Below are 21,363 nucleotides of genomic sequence, written 5' to 3' on the forward strand. Positions count from 1 at the left end.
TTGGTGACATAGCAGTAACTGTCACGGCGCACCGTTCGATGAACAGTGTTCGTGGGGTAATCTCTGATGAAGACATGCTTGATCTTAGTGAGGAAGAATTGCTTGAAGGTTTTGCAGAACAGAATGTGACCAAAGTTCAAAGAATCATGATCCGTCGGAATGACACCGAAATTCCCACAAAACATGTAATCCTAACATTTGGCTCCACTACATTGCCAGACTCAGTCGAAGCAGGCTATGTGAAAATTCGTGTGAGGCCTTATATCCCCAATCGTAGACGTTGTTTCAAATGCCAGAGGTTCGGGCACAGCTCTCAGACATGCCGAGGAAAATTAACATGTGCCAAATGCAGTTCTAACGATCATCCATCTGATAATTGCAATGCTGTATCACACTGCACGAACTGTGAAGGGGATCATCCTGCATTCTCACGGTCATGCCCAATCTGGAAAAAAGAGAAAGAAATTATTGCCCTTAAGATCAATGAAAACATTACCTTCTATGAAGCGCGAAAGCGACTTACATTTCCTCGCAACGAAAGTTTTGCCGCTGTGACGAGGCAGGCGGCCCTCTCACAACGGCCTAAAGAGCCCGCCCTGGTCACCCGCAGTGAACCACGGGGGACTTCTTCTGCCCCCCCAGTGCTGCGAAATCCAACAACTCGCAGACCTTGCTCTCGCAGGGCTGCATTACTGTGCAAAAACCGAGGCCCGTAACATGTCTCCCAGAGCCTCGTGACCCCGCCTCCACCGCCTCTGAGAAGGAGATGGAGGTTGACGCAAGTACATCGGTGCCAGCGGCACCAAAAGACAAGCGTAGCTTGCTTGAGGGACGTAAAAAAAAAAAACCCTCGAATCATTCCACCAAAATCAAAATAATATTATCACTCTACACAGAACACTCCCAAAAACACCTTTGTCATAATGGGTGTTCAGATATTGCAATGGAATGCCAGGGGGCTTTTGCATAGCCTAGATGACATCAAAGAATTGTTATCTACGTATAAGCCTAGAGTGTTCTGTGTTCAGGAGGCACACTTAAAATCAAGTGACTCGAACTTTCTAACTCAGTTTGGAATTTTTCGTAAAGACCGTGATGACGGACATGCTGCATCAGGTGGCGTGGCAATAATAATATCAAAGACTGTTGCATGCCAAAATCTCCAACTTAACACGCCTTATGAGGCAGTAGCCGTACGAGCTATTTTGCTTAATAGGCTTGTTACTGTATGCTCTTTGTACATTCCACCAGACAAACGGATGGACATTAATGAGTTTGAAAAACTAATAGACCAGCTTCCTGAGCCGTATATTGTGGTTGGTGATTTTAATGCTCATAGTGGACTCTGGGGGGACTCACGCTGTGATGCAAGAGGCCGCGTAATTGAAAAATTCCTTCTATCCTCTGCAGCAACTCTGTTTAACAAAAAGTTCCCGACTTATTATAGCACTGCACATAACACCTACTCCTCAATAGATCTGGCGGTTGGTTCTGCAACACTTCTGCCATTGTTTGAATGGAGAGCTCTCACAGACTCCTTTGGAAGCGACCATTTTCCAGTTCTCTTAGAGGCGATACAGACGTATGACCCGCCTGTGAATACAAAAAAATGGAAGCTAAATGCTGCAAACTGGGCAGAATTCAAAGAACTCGCATGTATATCCCTTGAATCCATAAGGCAGCTTGACATTGAAGAAATGACCACCTATATAACTGAACACATTATTCATGCCGCGAAACAAATTATACCACAAACCTCTGGTAATATAGTGAACCCTAAGCCCTGGTGGAATGAAGAGTGCAAGCAAGCACGAAAAGAACAAAACAAAGCATGGCGTACGTTTTCCAAATATCCAACAGAAGAAAACCTTATAAATTTCAAACGTGCAAAAGCAAATGGAAGACGTATTCGTTGGGAAGCCAAGAGAGCTACTTGGAGAAATTATATCGGCTCAATAAACTCATACAAAGATAGCCAGAAAGTGTACAGTAGGGTTCGAAGGCTAAAGGGGAATACCACACTACCCTTGCCCGTGGTAAATGACAGTGCTACTACATTAAAAGGGCAAGCAGATTCCTTGGGAGAACACTTTCAGCACATATCGAGTTGCGCGAATTACACAAAAGCATTCCTCACATATAAAAAATTAGCTGAGTCAATACCCTTCTCGTTCCGAAAATCCCATAGCGATGGGTACAATTGCCCATTCACGATGCAAGAATTAAAAATAGCTTTGCGCAACTGCAAAAACTCTGCGCCAGGATTTGACAGTATTAATTATGAGATGGTCAAGCACCTACCCGAGAAAACACTTGAATGCCTCTTATACCTGTTCAATAAAATTTTCTGCAGTGGTCGATTGCCGTCCTGTTGGAAGGAAGCTATAGTAGTACCAATATTAAAGCATGGAAAAGACCCCTCCTGTGTACAGAGCTACAGGCCTATCGCTCTAACAAGCTGTGTATGTAAAGTATTTGAAAAAATGACAAACCGCCGATTAATGTACTTTTTGGAACACTATGGAATTCTGGATCCCCACCAAGCCGGTTTTAGACCAGGAAGGTGCACAACAGATAGCCTAGTTCTACTTGAGAGATATATACGAGACGCATTTGTTCATAAGCAATACTGTCTATCAGTATTTTTTGACCTCGAAAAAGCTTATGACACTACCTGGAGATATGGCATATTGCAAGACCTCGCGTCGTATGGCGTGTCAGGCAACATGTTTAACATAATAAAAAGCTATCTGTCCGAACGAAAGTACAGAGTAAGGGTGGGAACTGCAGTGTCGAGAGTCTTTGTGCAAGAAAACGGTGTACCACAAGGAGGAGTGCTCAGCTGCACACTATTCTTAGTTAAAATGAACACACTACAAAAAACACTCCCACCATTTATATCCTACTCAGTCTATGTAGATGATATACAGATAAGCTTTAAATCATGCAATCTGTCCATATGCGAGAGGCAGATTCAGCTGGGAGTGAACAGGCTTTCAAAATGGGCTGACAAGAATGGCTTTCGCTTTAATGAAGAAAAGACGACATGCGTGTTATTTTCTCGGAAAAGAGGCATACATCCTGAACCGAATATTACGATGAACCGGTATGTGCTTAGTGTAAAAAAGGAGCAGAAATTTCTTGGCGTTATATTGGATGATAAGCTCTCGTTTGTGCAACATATAAAAAACATAAAAATGAAATGCTTAAAAACTATGAATATCCTCAAAATTCTTTCACCCCAGTCGTGGGGAACTGACAAGAAATGCTTGCTCTCGCTGTATAACAGTTTGATTAGAACACGTATCGATTACGGGAACATTCTTTACCAATCAGCTTCACGTTCTGTTTTAAAAATCCTGGATCCTGTACATAACCTTGGCATTCGACTAGCCCTAGGTGCATTCCGTACTAGCCCTGTTCCTAGTTTGCACGTAGAAGCTAATCAGTGGAACCTAGACCGACAACGTAAGTATTGTAGTTTTATGTACGCACTTAAGATTAGTTCCAACCGAGAACACCCGTGTTACAAAATGTTGAAGAGCACAGAAACGCAAACCCTCTTTGCAAAGCGGCCATCATTAGCAAAGCCATTTCCATTGAAAGCACTGTCGCTATGTCAAGAAAACAACATATTGCTGTCGGACGTTCACCTACATACCACTAACGAGTTAGTAGCACCATGGGAATCAGTCACCATACATTGTGACATCTCGTTCACAGAAACAAACAAAAAGCATACACCCCAAGAAGCTATAAAACAACACTTCTTATCACTACAGAGTAAGTACAAGTGTCCAGAATTTTACACTGATGCTTCAAGAACTGCTGAAACAACATCATGTGCTGCAATCGGTCCAGATTTTGTAGCCCATTTAAGATTAAATAAATACACAAGTATCTTCACTGCTGAAGCACACGCTATACTCCTCGCTGTTAAAGAAATAACAACAAAACATATCAATCAATCGATAATATATACAGATGCCTTAAGTGTGGTCCGGTCAATACACCTTGGAAAACAAAGAAAGAATCCGGTGATAAACACTCTCATCAGCAGCTTAACCTTAGCCTACAAGAGGGGGCTACATATTATAATCTGCTGGGTACCTGGCCATACTAGTATACCTGGTAATGAAGCGGCAGACGCAAATGCGGCCTTAGCAGGTCTAAGGCCCCAAATAGATGTAAGTTATGTTCCATATACAGATGTGAAACCTGTCGTTCGAGGAATACTGCGTGACGCATGGCAAGAAGCTTGGGACACAGAAAATAATAACAAACTTCACATCATCCAACCCTACATTACCCAAACACCTGTACACCGGCATAGACAGGAGGAAGTAATCATGTCGAGACTGAGGATAGGACACACACATGCAACACACTCATACTTGCTAGCCGGTACTGAACCACCGGTCTGCATTAGATGTGGAAATCAACTCATAGTCATCCATGTTCTTATACAATGCCCTAGCATGGAAGCCACACGAAAAAAATACTTTCCTGAACTTTACCGCACCAATTTACCTATGCATCCTGCATTTTTCCTATCGGCTGAGCCGATGTTCCCCCTCGACCGGCTGTTAGGTTATCTTAATGATGTAAATTTTTTGAAGAATATATCTTACCGCTTTTAATCTCATCTTCCCTACGCTACCCGAAATCCGACATAATCATCTTAAATTCTCCCAAGAAATGCAAGCCTTATGCTTTTAATTCCTAGGCCTTTACAGCCACCGCAGTACGTCACAGGCATTGTGACCCATTATACCCACTGACATGTTTATAACATTCTACCGCACTACTAAACATCGTTGCTGGCGCTCTTTGGCCGTCGTAGCCCTTGCGCCATAAAACACTAATTAATAATAATAATAATTTTTCTTGGTGAAGGCTAGAGCTTCGAATTCCACAGAGGCAGCAGGCACAGCGCCGATCCGCGACAGTGCATCAGCTGCCTGATTTTCAGTCCTAGAGTTATGGCGCATGTCTATAGAAAATTCGGAGATGAATGAAAGTTGCCGAAGCTCACGTTTTGAGTACGAGGAACTGTTGTTCTTGAAAACAAAGGTTAACGGCTTGTGGTCGGTTGGAATGCAAAAGCTACAGCCCCAAGAAAAAAGCAGAAATGCTTGACAACACGTAGATGGCCAAGATTTCCATCCCGATGGTGCTGTAGTGAGCTTCTGTAGGTTTTAGGCGCTTTGAGAAGAAGCCCAACGGCCTCCAGGCTGTGCCTTCGCGCTGTTGCAGTACTGCACCCACCGCCGTGGTCGACGCGTCTACCACAAGGCGAGTTGGCGCATCGGGCAACGGATGAATCAGCAGCACTGCAGTCGCCAACCGCACTTTGGCTTTCTGGAAGGAGTGTTCGTGCTCCGAGGACTAACGGAAGGTAGGCTAGGCATATTTTTGGACTTGCGACGCAGACGGTCGGTAAGCTGCTGCAGAACTTGCGCACAGGATGGTGTGAAGCGCCTGTGAAAATTTATCAGCCGCAGAAACTCGCGCAACTCACAGAAGGAGGTTGAAGAGGGGAAGTCCTCGATTGCTCGCTCCCGTGATTCCAATGGCTTGATGCCTTGGGGTGAAATAGCATGGCCGAGAAAATGCAGGGCTGCAACCCCGAAAATGTATTTCTGGGGCTTTAGGACCAGGCCGTGCTCATCCAGTCACTCAAATAGATTGCGAAGGTACTTTTTGTGGTCTTCATCTCTGCGACATGCCACGAAAATGTCGTCAAGGTGAACGAAAATGAACCAGGAGTCCGCACTTAACCTCGTCCACGAACATTTGTAAAGCTTACGCCGCATTCTTCAAGCCGTAAGGTATACGGGCAAACTCGAATAGGCCAAATGGAGTAGTGATTGCTGCCTTCGGATTGTCGCTGGGTTCTACAGAAATTTGGTGGTACGCGTTCATCAAATCGATCTTGCTGTATATTTTGGTTCCTGCGAGGTGAGCCTCGAAGTAATGAACCTGGGGAAGGGGATATTGATCAGGAATAGTGACGGCTTTCAAAGCTCGGTAATCACCACAAAGCCGCCAGTCGCCACTGTCCTCCTTTGGAACCGGATGGAGAGCTCAAGACCAATTGCTGCAGGAAGGGCGAATAACGCTGAGCTGAAGCATGTGTTCGAACTCACGGCGGGCGACTTCCAGCCTCCGTCCAGCGAGCCTACGCAGCCACGCGGTGACAGGTGGGCTGGTTGGGGGTGATATGATGCGTCACCTTGTGTTTGACGGGCAGCGCTTCGTTCTGGGGCTTTGTGAGTTGTGGGGACTCAGCAAGTATCTTGCCGTACCTTGAGACTGGCCGAAACGCACGGATGACAGAGGTAGGATTGGACTGCAAGCCTAGTGCATCGAGGGATGTGACGTTATCCTTTAGGTGCCGATCGCGAACACTCACATCTAAGTTGAAGTGGCTGAGGAACTCCACGCGTGGTATGGCAAAGCTGACGTGGGTGATCATGAACACCCAGCTGCGCAACGGTCGGAGTCCGATGTCTAGCGTTATTGTCCGGAGCCCCTATTGATCGTAGAACGTTGGTGTGGACTTGCCGCGTTGGGGATCTGCGGCCGTGGCGGGAACGATAGACAGCTCAGCTCCAGTGCCGATGAGGAGGCGGGTGCCGGTGATGCGGTCGACTACGAAGAGTAGGCGGCTTACGCGAGGGCCGATGTCGCATGCTGCCGTTAGCGACTGGCAGGTGCGTTTCACGTGCACGAACACGGCTGGGGGCCGCGACTTGCTTGTTCGCGAATGCGACGGTGGTACCAGCACAACTGCCGCGGCGAGTCTCTTGGTCCGCTGCGAAGACTGTGAAGGCGAATGGTTGTGCGGAAGTTGGTCGCCAGTGTTGCCACCCTTCGTCAGCTTCCCCAGTGCACTGGTAAGGTGGTCGACTGTTTCCCCACGCGCGAGTCGGTGTCCTTCCTCTGAGAATCTCGCCGTGGCGATAGGTAGCTGTGCTGCAGCCGAACAGTCGCATATGCGATCAGTGAGTGCAGCTAGCCGATCGAGACTCGTCTCGTCGGATCCCGCCAGCACCACACGTGCGGACTGTGGGAGGCGCCGCCAAAACAGCTCGCGCAATATTGGAAGCTGGCGCTCGTTTGCGGAGTGGTCACCCAGCAACTGACGCAAGCGTTGTAGGTGCTTACGGTCGTTAGTCACCGATTTCCTCGGAGAGTAGCTGTTGGAGCTTACTTTGTTGCCATGGCTCGAAGCGTTGCAAGACCGCGCGTTTCAGATCTTCGTATGCTGTGGCCGAAGGCTCACCCGGTAGCAAGTCGTCTGTGTCATTGGCGATATCAGCGGGTAGCATGGCGACAACGGGCAGGTACCTTGCTGTATATGAAGTGATGCGCCTGAGTTGAAAACGGGCCTCTACCACCATAAACGAAACTCGAGGATTCCTGGGCCAAAAGCTAAAAACCTGAAGTCCAGCGGCGATAACAGGAGACGTAATTGTGGCGTTGTCTCTCTCAGAAGGTGTAGGAGCAGCGTCATCTATGGCTAGTGTTCGAAACGAAAACGTACATGTCCTGAGGCACCGCTTGTTGGGAGTTTAGAGGAAGCAAGCAATACATGTTTTGACAGGTTGAAAACGGAGATTCGACTGGCTTTGTTGAAGAGTAAAAGCAGGTTTGGAGCGGCAGTGGTGGTGCCCCTGTCGGACATCCGCTCCGACTCGAGCAGGGGCAATGACCCCCACGGCGGGGGCAACAAAGCGGTGGACGGTCGCTACACGTCACTGTAACATTTTTAGCTGGTATGTTGAACGTAATTGTGCCAAAAGTCTAGTTCCGTGATTTGACATCTTTAAACGGCCATGTAAACCGAAATAATTATCGTCCAGTTATTCGTTAAACTGATTACATAGGCAACAGTCCAAAGCGAGGTTCGCAGTGCAACCAACTGCCGTAGCAGGAAGGCGGGAGATAAAGTTTCCGTCACACTTCCCTCTCCTCGCGACCTTATTGCGATTGGTGCTGCTAGCAACTGCCGAACTAATGCATGGCCACTTCACTAACAGGGTTGATACGGACCACTTCATCGCACCGTATACTCAAGCTTCATATTACGCCGCCTTGCTACGCCACAAGGTTTGCACAGTGAGTGGCGTTTCGCAGTGCCGCGTTTATAAACAAGTGAATTCAACTAATAACTTGAGGCCAATTTATTTCGGCTACACTGGCCGTTACGAAATGTTGAAACAGGCTAACGAGCCTCTTATGACGATTGTTTTCATATTTGCAATATAGACGTGTGTCGTACAGGTTGTAATTGAGCGGTTAATTACTGTAATTAGTTTACTTATTGAATATATTGCTTTAGTTTTACTTGCCAATTATGCCTACTTAGGCCGGTAATTAATCTTTAGTGACGTGCTTTCAGCAACTATTGTGGTCTTCTTTTTCCGTTCGAAGTAGAAGAATAAGAACACACACACTGTATATACCGTTCATTTGTTGTTGTTCAGAACTTGGACCTATGTTTTATTGTTACGTTTTTTTTTCTAAGTTCTTTATCGCGATTTTAAAATTTTGATGCCGAATTCAAAAAGCTTTTCATTGTAACTGCTCCTTTCCAGTGGTGCGCCAACTTCGCTAATGTTATATCCAGCATCAGGACTGGCTGCAATCCTATATTAGAAATAACTCTAGCTATACAAATTTTTGTATATAATGTTGCTTCTATTTTCATGGCAATGTTTGTATACCATGACATGACATGTTTTGCGAGCAAAGCATGCTACTCATGCGGAAAATGTTCGAAAAACAAAAAACAACTCGCATAATAAGAACCGACAAATGAAAGCGCTACGAAGTTACCGCTTGTCTTTGTCGTTCCTTCTCTTGCGACTTATCTTTAGTGTTGAGCAAATTTTGCTCGTTGGTAATGCTAGATCAACGGGCCGAAAAATTTATTGTTTTAAAGCATGTTACGTCACCGGCAAAATATGACCGGAAAGAATATAGTCTCTGCTTTCTTTTTTCAGACATAGGTACGTATATGAAAGACAGCCATGTAGATGGTGGGCCTTTGAGTAGCTGCCAGAACTTTTTCAAGAAACGCTGCAGTTCAACTAAGGTATATCAGCCGTACAGCAAGAACTGCAAGACGAAGGAAAGAAAGTGAACAACTTTTAAAGAACCAAAGGACGGGCTCCTCGTAAAGTGCACCTCGAGCTCTCCTGTGCTTTATCCACTAAATATCAAGCACTTACTGTATCACTCTTCAAGGTTACGGAAGATGACAACAATTCTCTATGCCCAATACGGGCTGTGGCGTAATTCTAAACCTGGTGAAGGTGAACTTTTCTGATAAAGAATCAGGTCCATGGATGCACAAATAAAAGCGTTCATTACAGAACAGTGCTAAAGTTTCCCTTCACTCACATCGTTTACGCTAAGTGCCTAACATTTCGTCAGACTAATCGTCCTCTACAAATCAAGTTCTGAACAAGTTTTCCCCTACTGATACATGTGCCGCGCGGGAAAAATGCGAATTTCACGGGGCCAACGATAAACTGAACATCTATATGATGGGTGACTTGGCCTTCTTTCAGAGGCCCAAAACAATAACATTTTTCAGAAGTGTACAGTGGTATTCAAGATCACAATAATCTTAAGCAACACTTCTTTAAATTTTTCGTTGATCGTGTGTGTTTTTAAGTCATGCGAAAGATTGCAGGGGCATTGAAGCTGATTTGCGCAGTCGTTATTTCACGGCTGCGCAGTTTAGTTTGTTTATTTATTTATTTATTTATTTATTTATTTATTTATTTATTTATTTATTTATTTAGTTCAAAATACTGCAGGCCAATGTGGTGGCCCAAGCAGGTGTGGGTTACATCCAACATGAATGTACAAAACAACAGACAACAAAAAGCAAGCAAGAAAGAAAAAAGCAAAAAGAAAAAGAAAGCTTAAGAGAGAAGGTGACACTCCAACTCAGCGAGAAAATTATTGGAACCAAAAATATCCGACGGCAAAGAATTCCATTCTTCCGCATTTCTAGGAAAATAACTGAATTTGAAAGATTTTGATCGGGCAAAGATTGGGGTTAGTGCAAATTCATGGCCATGGCGTGTGCGTCGTGTTGTTAGGGGTTTTATACTGTCGGGCAGATCTAGTTTTACGTTACCAAACATACAATTATAAAGAAATGAAAGGCGACTAAACTTTGTGCGGGCTTCTAGAGTAGAAATACAGTTTAATTGCATAAGGTTGGATGGGGAATCATGTCTACGATATTTGCCAAATATAAACCTAACAACCTTTCTGTTAATACGTTCAAGTTGCATGATATCTTTCTTTAAGTAGGGATCCCAAATGATAGAAGCATACTCAAGCTTAGAACGAACACACGTATTATAAGCTAAAAGCTTTGTTTTCGAGGGTGCGAATTTCAGCTTTCTTTTAAGGAACCATAATTTACGTAGTGCAGATGTGCAGATATCAGAAATGTGGGTTGACCAAGTTAAGTTGCTTGTGAGGGTGACACCTAAGTACTTATATTTGCCTACAATCGAGATACTATTGTTCCTAAGGGTATAACAGAACTGGCTAGGATTTAGTTTCCTGGTGATACGCAGTTGTACTGTTTTCTGAGTATTTAGTTGCATGCCCCATTTTTGACACCAGTCGTCAATAACATTTAGTGCATGTTGCAATTCAATGTGATCTCTGGATGATACAATTTGTTTAAAAATGATACAATCATCCGCGAACAAACGTACAGACACATTTTCCGGAATAACATCAACATCAGTTTTAAAATGCGGCATAACATCGATTAACATAACATCATCATAACAACATAACATCAATAACAACATAACATAACATCATAACATAACATCAGTTTTAAGATGCGGTAGACGGGGGGAGGGTAGAGGGCGTGTTTCTAGACATAGGCTACTGTAGGACCGAATATCGAGAAAAAACTAGCACATAAGGTTCCGTGTCAAGCTTGCGACAACTGGTAACAGCGGTGTTCTTATGCTTAGACCTTATGGCTAGGTCCGTATATACAGGCTATCTGTATGGCCTCACTCGCCGTGTGGTTTTTACATCAGCTTATGGCACCCGTATCCGCCGTGACGCTGACAGGATTACTGAAGTGCTTTGCGAGTAGTTTGATCATGTTCATGATGTTCGTCATCATCATCAGCAGCCGCGTTTTATGTCCACAGCAGAACGAAAACCTTTACCATTGGTGCCCGATGACCGCTGTCTTGCGCTAGCGGATTCCATGTTGTGCCTGCATATTTATTCATTTCATCACTCCGCCTAATTTTTTGCCGCCTTCGACTGCGCTTCCCTTCCATTCGAAACCATTCTGTCTCTCTAATAGTCCGGCGGTTATCCACCCTACGCGTTACGTGACCTGCCCAGCTCCACTTTTTTTTTGTTCACTTAATGGCAACTAGAATATCGGCTACCCCCGTTTTCTATCGCATGCACACTGCTTTCTTCATGTCTCTTAACGTTACGCCTAACGTTTTTCGTTCCACGGCCATTACGCGGTCCTAAACTTGTTCTTAAGCTTCTTTACTAACCTCCAAGTTTCTGCCTTTTATATACGTACCAGTAGAACGCAATTATTCTACACGTATCTTTTAAGTCCAGCGGTAAGCTAGTGGTGATGACTTGGTAATGCCTGTCGTATGCTCTCCAACAAATTGTATTGCGATTAGCGTTCCTTGCCTACTTTAGTCGTTTTGTGAATATGTATCTATCTATCTAAATAGCCTCTTAAGCCAGCCCACTGACCACTAAGTTTTTTATCGGCTTGGGCCAACAGACATACGCTCGTGGTGATGATCCATCCATTCGCGGTGGTTTCATCGTCGCCATACTAGATTCGTGATCTGAATCTCGTAGTACCATCGTCGTCACGCAATATCTTGCAATGAGCGTTTTATGCCCATAATATCGTGTCCCCTTTAAGGGGAGCACGATATGTTTCGCTCCGCTTAAGCGAACCCTGCCTATTGAGAGAAAAAAATTAATTAACATTGTTACAGCAATGTACACTTGTACTGTTATATTCAATCCAATCTAATCGCTACCCTCTAAAATGTATTTACCCTCGTGGTATCAATAAAATAAAATGCGAATTGCCTTCGGGAAAGGCACTCGTTCCGTGGGTAGCGTGCAAAGAGCGTTATGTCGTTTTTCAGAGAAGGACAGCCTACTTAAGGAATTGTGGACTCCAGAGTCTAACATTCAGTAGTGCTTTGTTAGATTCCGATATTGTTATAAACTATTCACCTTCAGCGAACACTTTATTTCTAAGTGACAGTAACTCTTTCTCCTGAAAGACCTCGCCCTGGGCGAGAAATTTTAGATTATACCGTGATAATTATAATAAAGCGATCGCTAGGTAAAAGTGAAACGAAGCGCGGGTGACAAAACAATGAAGGCATATGACTCGACTAAGTGCGTCTGTTTAGCTTTCGCGTTGTTGTTGTATAAAATGGCGAGCACTTAAATGCAGTATTGGCGAAGTCGTAATCTCTTGCATTCTTCAGGGCACCTCAAAAAAATTAAGAATAAGCGCAAAGAGCATGGAAATAACCTTTGAGTAAAAGCAGCGCGAATACCAACGTCACTACACATGACTTAGATAGAACGCAAGGTCACGGGGGGAGGGCTTCCGATGCGAAGGTTTTGCTGTCGTGATGACTACATTTGCAGTTGACAGGTCTCATTTGGGAGAAATTCATCACGCTAACTGCAAAAGGACGTGCGCACCTAACTTGTACCAGCGCACTAATGAAGGCACGTGATTGAGCATTTATATTTTTCTTACGTGCCCGGTGCCCTTTCCGCATATGCGCTCCTGTATGAATAATGTTGAAATTATACTTCCAGCCACCCAAAAGCTGTACTCACGTACGACTGTGGTGCTTGGTATCAAGTGCGTGATAAAATGGATACTCGGCCGTTAGGATAAATTCAGGAACTTTCTGATAAGCTTTCGTTATCTTCTAAATTATCTTGCTGGTTTCATTCAAATCTGAAAATATTCCATGTTCTCTGTGCATTAAGCTATTTGCTCATATAAGAGCACTCGTAATTATTGGGTGTTGGGCTGCTGAGCACGAGGTTGCGGGATCAAATCCGGGCCACGGCGGCCGCATTTCGATGGGGGCGAAATGCGAAAACACCCGTGTACTTAGATTTAGGTGCACGTTAAAGAACCCCAGGTGGTCAAAATTTCCGGGGTCCTCCACTACGGCGTGCCTCATAATCAGAAAGTGGTTTTGGCACGTAAAACCCCATAATTAAATTAAATTAATTCGTAATTATTGGGCTCCAGATATCAAGTTGACGTGGCCATGCAAGGGCCTCTTACTCAATTCTGCATACGAGAAAATGTGGTAGGCTGTACCAGGCTCTAAGCCGCAGCCGATCACGTGAAATATTTTGGGCATGCTGGAGACAGTGTATGGACACTAAGATTCAGAAATGGGGTAACCAAATGCACAACTCACGTTTATTCACACATTGAAAAGCTTACATGTCAAACTTTTGTTGCAGCTAGTCGGCGTTGCCTCATGCCAGCGTCGGGAGTCATCGTAGTCACTCAGTCGGCGTCATGCCATCGTCATCATGGTGTCGTTTAACCGTCTTCATCAATTCAGTTACTTCATCCCACTGTCCTCATCCTGTCGTCGTTATAACACGTTCACCGATCCATCGACGTCGTTCCTTGTGCGGCATTTCATTGCAATCATGCTGTCGCCGCTCAATCATGATTGTGCCGCTGTTGCCTTGCCATCGTCGCCATTGAGTAGTCGTCAGGGAGAGGCTATCACGCACCGCCGTCGTCATGCCGTCGTGGTCGTGCCGTCGTCGTCGTACCAGCATCTTCAACCGGTTTTCGTCACACCGTTGTCGTTAAGCCATCATCGTCATACAGTGCTCGTCATCTCACTGTCTTCATGTTACAGCAGCATCATAATTTAAGAGTCGACATCTCAATTATGTCATGCCATCGCTATACCGCCGTTGTCGTTCCACAATGTCATTTCTTCTTCCACATCCCATCGTCACTGCATCGGCATCATGAAGTGGTCATCATGTCGCCATGCTCACCAGTGACTTTGGCAAGCGAGTCTCATAAGAAAGTGGAACCACATCGGAGTACGTGGCATATAGCAGAAGCAACCAAAGTTATAAATTGACGTTACTTCTGAAACAGGTTCTGTCGCTACGTTGTTCGATTGCGATTCGCATTACCGTCGGCAGCCATCATGATGAGATGAGTTCTGCCGTAATTTTTGCCACGAGACTGGTTTTTTGACAGACAAAGGAGAACTTTCAAGAATGGCAATTGAAGCAGGGCAATCGGCAAGTTTAAGCTCTGTCTGAGTCAGCGCTCTGTCTCTTTTTTGCTTCAGACAAATAATATTCAATTTTATATGCATCCTAGCGCGTGCTTCGACACTGTTTCTTTTTTATTGTGTCAAAGAATAAGCGAAAAAAATACTGCATCCCTGCGCATGCCATGTTTTTATGGGTGGACGGGAACAATCTACGCATGTGTGCCTCGGTTTAACTAAATTATTTATTGAAAGTTAGCACTGCCATGGGGTCACCTTTCTCCGTTCTTGGATTTAAAGTGCCTGATACCTGTTACTATACCCTATTATCTACGCCCAGCGTCCACCGTTGTCAAATTCCTTGTCTTTTACGAGGGACCAAATTAGACACTAATCACGAATTCCGATTTTTGTTCTTTCGTGCAAGAAAAATAGGCTGAAGGATGTTAATTCTAGTGAAAAATGAAACCAGTACCATGGTGATGCGATGGAAACACGGTCACCCATGACTGGGTGCAGGTAAGCAGTGCGAACCCTTAAACTGCTCAGATACCGCATTTGTCATTTACCGTGGAACACAACAGCAAGAGACGCCACAAAGCTGCAGAAAGCACCGCCTATTAACGGTTTTTTCTTCGCACGTAGTCGTCCTGATTGCTTACCAGAAAACCATGATAGCGTGCCTGCAGGCGACCAGCACTAGTTAGTCCTTTGTGTTGAAGCACATTTTCGTGGTCCTGAAAATTGAGGCTTAGTTACGGTAGCTTCAATACTATCCCATTGTTTAGGCTTTTCACGCCGTGAAAACTAAACGGATGTTCAACCTATTTTATTACCAACACATTTGTTCGGAGTGGTACAGTTTCCAGAAGATGCTTAATTCTTCAAGTTCCAATATGCATTCCCAACAAATTTTTACAATAAATTAATGGGTCAATTGCTTTGAAGATACAGAAGCTTCCCGCAGCAATAGGAAGGTGTGCTGAAAGCAGGCTATTACTACGCCATCTTCAACTTTTATAGTATCCTGGCGCAGAAGTCGGACACTAAAGGTCAGCAGATGGCACAAAAGGGGCTGGTATTGGCAGAACTGAGGCAAGGTCACTTCACTAATATTTCTGCCTCATTGCTAGCACCAGCTTCCTTTTGATATTTCAGCGTAATTGCTAGCGAGATACTTTCTTTCGTCGGCGACAAAAGTGGCAAGGCAGCTCTGACGTCAGCGACATCACTGAGAGTGCAGCATTCGTTAATAAATATGCGGACGCGCTCTACGCGTAGCAGATAATTTATTTAAGAAGAGATGTTGGAACGCGTCACTCGCATATTTTAATTATATGCCGCTGGCTCACTGCAGGAGGTATGCACTCATTAAAACGAAGACTTCTGATGTCGAATTTCTTCGCAAAAAAGCATCGACATGATCTCGCAATTTTCTAGAGCCAAGATGCGCAGCAGTGCAATATGTTAAGGTGTCTTTTTTCTGAAATAACCTAAGCACAGATTAACGTTTCCGTCATGGCTGCCGCTGTAAAATTCTGGTATTTTTTAATTGCGGGCTTTTTTTTTCAGGAACGCGCACGTTCAGACAATGATACGCCCTGCAAATTTAAAATATTTTCTAAATGCCCTCTTGAACTGGTTGGCTTCAATTCCTAATGAGAAGTAAGGAATGATGTTACCCGCGAATGTGTGTACACACACACATATATATATATATATATATATATATATATATATATATATAGCGCTCTTTGAATTTGCTGCTGGTCATATTGCGCTTCCCTCGGATACAAATTTGCATTCATTGCTTTACGTATTCCGGTATCCCGACTTTGAGGTTGTAGTTTCTTTTTTTTTTTTGCTATCTTGGGCCTGCATCACAAAAAAAGCGGAAATCAAGATTGGTGAACCCAATCAGTACTCTCCCGCTAAATCGATTTAGATTCATACGCCCATTTCGAACACAGCCATCGTAGCCAAGATTCAGCATTCTGGACTCATACTCCACGCGAACATGTACTGGTTGCTGAAGAAAACTTGCATACAGAAGTATGCGTGGTACTTTCGGGGATAAGGCTTGATCGATAGCTCTTTTTCTTTTCTGGTTTTATTCTAGTTTTCTTCTTGTAGATACGTATATCTTGCTCCCACTTCGAATAACGCCTTCGAAATTTACAAGAAAATGGTATGCACACTGTCAGCTTAAATCTACATTTCCGTGAAATAACGACCATCAGATCATCGTACTTAAAAGGTCAAAAAAATGTCAGTCCAAAAGTAACCTTTAAAACTTGCTCATAAAAAACGCATTCATACGTTCAAATGAATATATTTGAACTGCTTAGTCAATCGCCAAAAACTGTTTAAATTCGCACAGCTCAGAGCTCCAGCACGCGTTGCCGTCCCTCAACCTTGTCTTGAAATGGCAGCACACCTTTTCGAGATATTATGGACACTGCTTGCAGCCATTATAGGTCTGCTTATTTGTTCTACAGCAGAGGAGAATGCGAAAGCCTTGGAAGACAATGGGGAAAACCTCGACATTAGAAAGGTGAGGACGAAAATATTTGCGTACCATTTATTGCCAGCGAACGGCATTACTGTTTGCTTCTTAAACTTCTATCAAGTATGCGCATGTTTCGCTAAACATATATATACAGGCAGTGAGCAACATTCTTTTAATGAACAACCCGCAGAAATTTAGGTATTCGATAAACAAAGCGAGGAGATGGCCTTTATTTATTTATTTATTTATTTATTTATTTATTTATTTATTTATTTATTTATTTATTTATTTATTTATTTATTTATTTATAAGTAAACCTTCTCTAAAGTACACACACAATAGAAATGCAGCGGTCGTTCGGTAAGCTGTCCTGCCCATACATTCCGCGTCCACTGCATCTTAGTGTATAGATTTCTGTAGCGAACATTTAGTTTCGTGCTGCCATTGCTTTCTTTCTCACCGGGATAACAAGCGCCGCCGTTTGTGTCCTTTGTGTTAACTGCACTGCTTCCCCTTGGTAATTGTTGCATGCCAGTAATATTTTAAGGCGAAGCTTTCTTTGCCTCTCCTTTCGACTTTCCGAGGCGCTGCTGCATTTCTGCTCTCGCCCGCGCGCGCTTTTTTGCAACGCCACCAGATAGCGCTCACCTCCGCACATCCCGATTCACAGTGGAGAAAAACAACTAGGAAGCTTACCAGCAAGTATGTGGCCTGTAGGGTGGGCAACACAACAACAAAGAAGGTCAAGCGGAAAGTCCGAGAGGCTGAAATAATCTCATGGGTGGCGGCAATGGAAAAGAAACCTGCCATGAGTAACTACTTAAGAGGAAAAAACGAAATCCGGAAAGAAACCATTTAAGGTAACTCAAAGGGAAGCTCATTACTTTTCGAAGAGAGATAGGGATGCCTCAGAACACGCACCTATAAAGCGAGATATAAGAAGGAAGAAGAAGCATGTGCTTGCTGCGGTAAAGCTAGGGAAACGACGGAGCATGTTTTATTGGAATGTGAAGACATCTACCCAGCGGTCGATTTAGGCACCACTGGCTTCCTTGAAGCCCTTGGGCTCAGCGGGAGTAGTGGTAAAGCAAACATGTCCGCAATAGGCATTAGTAAGAGGCGATTGGAGGATTGGTGGAAGAAAAGTAGGGAAACGACAAAAGACGGAGACGTACGAAAGCACAGTTCGCAATAGGGGATCAGAAAATTAGTGCGTGATAGTTCATAGTGTTTTCTTTTTGTTTTTTCATTGTTTAACCTAGGTAGGACATCAGGCAGTATAATAGCAAGAGCTTGGTGGCGCAACCCACCGCCCCGTTCCAAAGGGGACGCTCATAACATCCATGAATCCATGCACCCATCCCGAAATTATCCTAATAAGTGACATGAATGCCCACCTACATGATCTAGATGACTATATTTATTCTGGCTAACCTCCCTGCCTTCTGCTTTCCTCCTTCCACCCCTCCTTTTAGATGGCTATATCGACAACAACGGGAAGTCAATGCTAGACCTTTGTGAGCAACACAACCTCGTTATCGTGAATACAGGGCCTAAGTGTGAAGGGCAGATGACGCCGGGAGCGGGAAACCGGCAATCGACCATTGATTACTGTCTGATGACAGAAGGAATTCATAATAAGTTGAGAGAAATGGTCATTGACGAGGAAGGGTATAGCAGTAAAGTGTGTGACATTAACCCTTTGTGGGACAACATATATTTTTTGCAAGAATTATAAAAAAATTTTTATTACACTTGAAAATGAGGTGTACAGAAATGATTCTAAACAAATTTCACAGTTTTATTATGTATAGTTAAAGAAAAAAATGTGGGACGCATTTGTCCCATTGACACTAAATGGGAAAATGAAATGTGGGACGTATTTATCCCATTGACCTACACGGGTGCCACACTAGGTTAGTTCTGACTAACCACTTCATGGAATGGTCCAAAACAGGTCACACAAAGCGGGACTGAGCATGCCTTGCACAAGAAACTTGTTCGCACTTCTTTCCCCCTCGTGGAACACCAACGGCATCTGCGCCTATTTTCCACTTTCACAGGGTTGTGCTCTCTTCCCATGAACCGAACTTCATCCGATACGCCAACCATTTTGTGGCCATTTTTTCTACCCTCCTTGTTCATTCTGAACGGCTTCCTGCTGCCGGTGGTTCTGAATGTCTGGCCATTGATGAGTTCCCGTCCAAGAACCAATCGAAACCATAAGTAGGTCATTGGATTCACAGCATTTACTTGAATGAACGCGTTGACGATGGCTGCATCGAGCAAGAAATAAAATATTCTGTACCAGGACTTTTTGGACCTCCTGTCAGCTCGGTATGCATTGCGCTTTTGGTCGAATTTGTCGACTCCTCCCATCCAAGTGTTGTAGTCGGATATAGCCTTTGGACACTGGACGGAAACCGAAGACCCATTTGCAAGCTTGCGGACAACTTCTTCTGTGTCCTTTGGGTGGTGAAAATTCGATAAAGCATGCACATTTTTTGTGTCACGCCACTGATATGCAACAATGCTTCCTTTTGATCGCCAGATATATTCTCCTCTCTGGAGTTTGTTGTCCATTTTCAATTCATCAGGCAGATCCTTCCTGTTTGTCCGGACTGTACCAACAGCAAGAATTCCTTTCTGTGCAAGGTCCTCCATGAGGCGAGTGGAAGTGAAGAAATTGTCAAAGTAGAGTTGCGTGCCAGGCTCAACGCCTTCTACCAGAGACAATACGACGTACTCTCCAAGTGCTTGGTTGGCAGGACGCTTCGCATTTTTTCCTTCATACACCTGAAACGCAATCAGGTAGCCGGTTTCTGAATCGGCCCGGCACCACACCTTGTAGCCGCGTTTGATGGGCTTCATTGGCATGTATTGCTTCAGAGACGATCTTCCTTTGAATAGGATCATACTCTCATCTATAGCTTGATGAGCCGATGGCGTGTACTCTTTCTGAAAACGTTTGTTCAGAGCATCGATGAGAGGGCGTACTCTTGCCAGCCGGTCATATCCATCTTCGCCTCTTTTTTTTTCTTTCGTGTTGTCACTCAAATGCAGGCAATTCATGATGGATTGGAATCGCTTGAACGACATGACTTTTGAGATTTCTGGTGCATTGAAAAAGTTATCGCTGCTCCAGTAAAGGTACAGCTGATGTCTCGGGTTTACACTCATGAGAATCAGAATGCCGAAGAAAGCCCGAAGCTCATCTAACGTGATCGTTTTCCATTTTCGCCGGTTTTTCTGTTCTGCAAAGCGGTTTGTTTCCTCTACAAGGAGCTGCATTACTTCGTCGTCGAAGTAGAGTGAAAAAGCTTCAATCGGTTTGGATGGCAACTTTTGTGACATCTCAGGATCCCATGTTTTTGGGACTTGCAGAACATGGTCTGGCTCGTCACAACCCCATGTGCCCGGCGTTTCTTCCTCATTTTCCACGATGTTGTCGCACAGGTCTAGCGATCTTTTCCGCCTCTTTGTTTTCTTTTTTGTATAGGTTGCCTTGCGTTTTGCCTGTCTGCTCGTTGACGCAGCCATTTCATCTGCACTGGCATCCTCATCTGTACAATGAGGCGCAAGCTCGGGAATGACATTCTCGTCTGTGCTTTCCCCATCCGAATCATTGGAGTCCGGATCGTCCGATATGCTAAAATAGAGCTCGAGAGCTTCTTCTTGTGATAGAAATCGCTTGCCTGCATTAGAAAGCAACGACAAGTTCTAGATCAAATAATTCGAAAATTACCGCTCAAAATTCTGCCATTAGGCTTAGCAAAATGTGCAACTTTTTTCAGCATGGTATTGAAAATTTGCATTTATCTCATTATATGTAAGCTCAAATCTCAGAAACAAGAGCTGATTTTAATCCAGGGTTGTTTCTCTGAATGCAGAAAAAAGGAATTACTTACCAGGCATGTTGATTTTCTTTTCTGCCGGATCGCATATAGTCGAAAACTTCCAATGCATCAGAAAAAAAAGAACGAAGTTTCAAGTTCTGGACTCACTGCCTCATCTAGTGGAGGCTGCTGAAACTATATTTAAAAGAAGTACTGAAACCTCTCAATAGGTGGTAGCACATCACAAGAATGATTCCGGTTTCCTTCTGCTTCGTACGAGCCCTTTAGAGTGGAGCACTATGTGGGACGTATGTGTCCCACTGTCCCACAAAGGGTTAAGCACATTTCGAAAATGGGATACGTAATTGGGAAAGACAGCAAGGGGTGCAAAATGGCCAGTCCGAATTTGAACGCTGAACAAATAACGAATATAGTCACAAGAGTCGAGGAAGAACTTTGCAACTGGCCAAAGAAAGAGTGGGAATATAGTGAAGTTCCAACTGTTATAATGACAGAAATACGGAAAGAGAAACTACGTGTTCATTGGAAAGGATCCCCGCAGGGGCGTCTGCGTCAGCAGGCGTTTGGTGTGTTGCGACACCACGTACCCGAGCACACGAGGGTTGGACCCTCCCGCGTGTAGCCGTGCGCGGCTTAGCCGTGTCTGGGG

At 44.3% G+C, this 21,363-nt stretch overlaps 1 protein-coding gene across 1 annotated transcript; it reads right to left on the bottom strand.

Moving 5' to 3' along the window:
- Window positions 1-18,606: 18,606 nt before the first annotated feature.
- Window positions 18,607-21,033, bottom strand: LOC126534239 (piggyBac transposable element-derived protein 4-like). The gene is made up of 2 exons (XM_072284754.1): window positions 20,766-21,033; window positions 18,607-20,552 (listed from the first exon to the last, which is right to left on the bottom strand). Exons 1-2 carry the CDS (start codon window positions 20,821-20,823, stop codon window positions 18,775-18,777), a joined length of 1,836 nt encoding a protein of 611 aa, XP_072140855.1. The 5' UTR covers window positions 20,824-21,033; the 3' UTR covers window positions 18,607-18,774.
- Window positions 21,034-21,363: the final 330 nt, after the last annotated feature.

The sequence above is a fragment of the Dermacentor andersoni genome, chromosome 10 (assembly GCF_023375885.2).
Source record: "Dermacentor andersoni chromosome 10, qqDerAnde1_hic_scaffold, whole genome shotgun sequence".
Lineage (NCBI taxonomy): Eukaryota > Metazoa > Arthropoda > Arachnida > Ixodida > Ixodidae > Dermacentor > Dermacentor andersoni.

What these genes read in the sequence shown, in the direction of transcription:
- LOC126534239 (XM_072284754.1), bottom strand. Translation starts at nt 20,823, where the DNA reads ATGCATTGGAAGTTTTCGACTATATGCGATCCGGCAGAAAAGAAAATC. An exon ending in AAAGAAAATCAACATGCCTG is followed by an intron (nt 20,553 to 20,765) that starts GTAAGTAATTCC and finishes TTTCTAATGCAG; the next exon opens with GCAAGCGATTTCTATCACAA.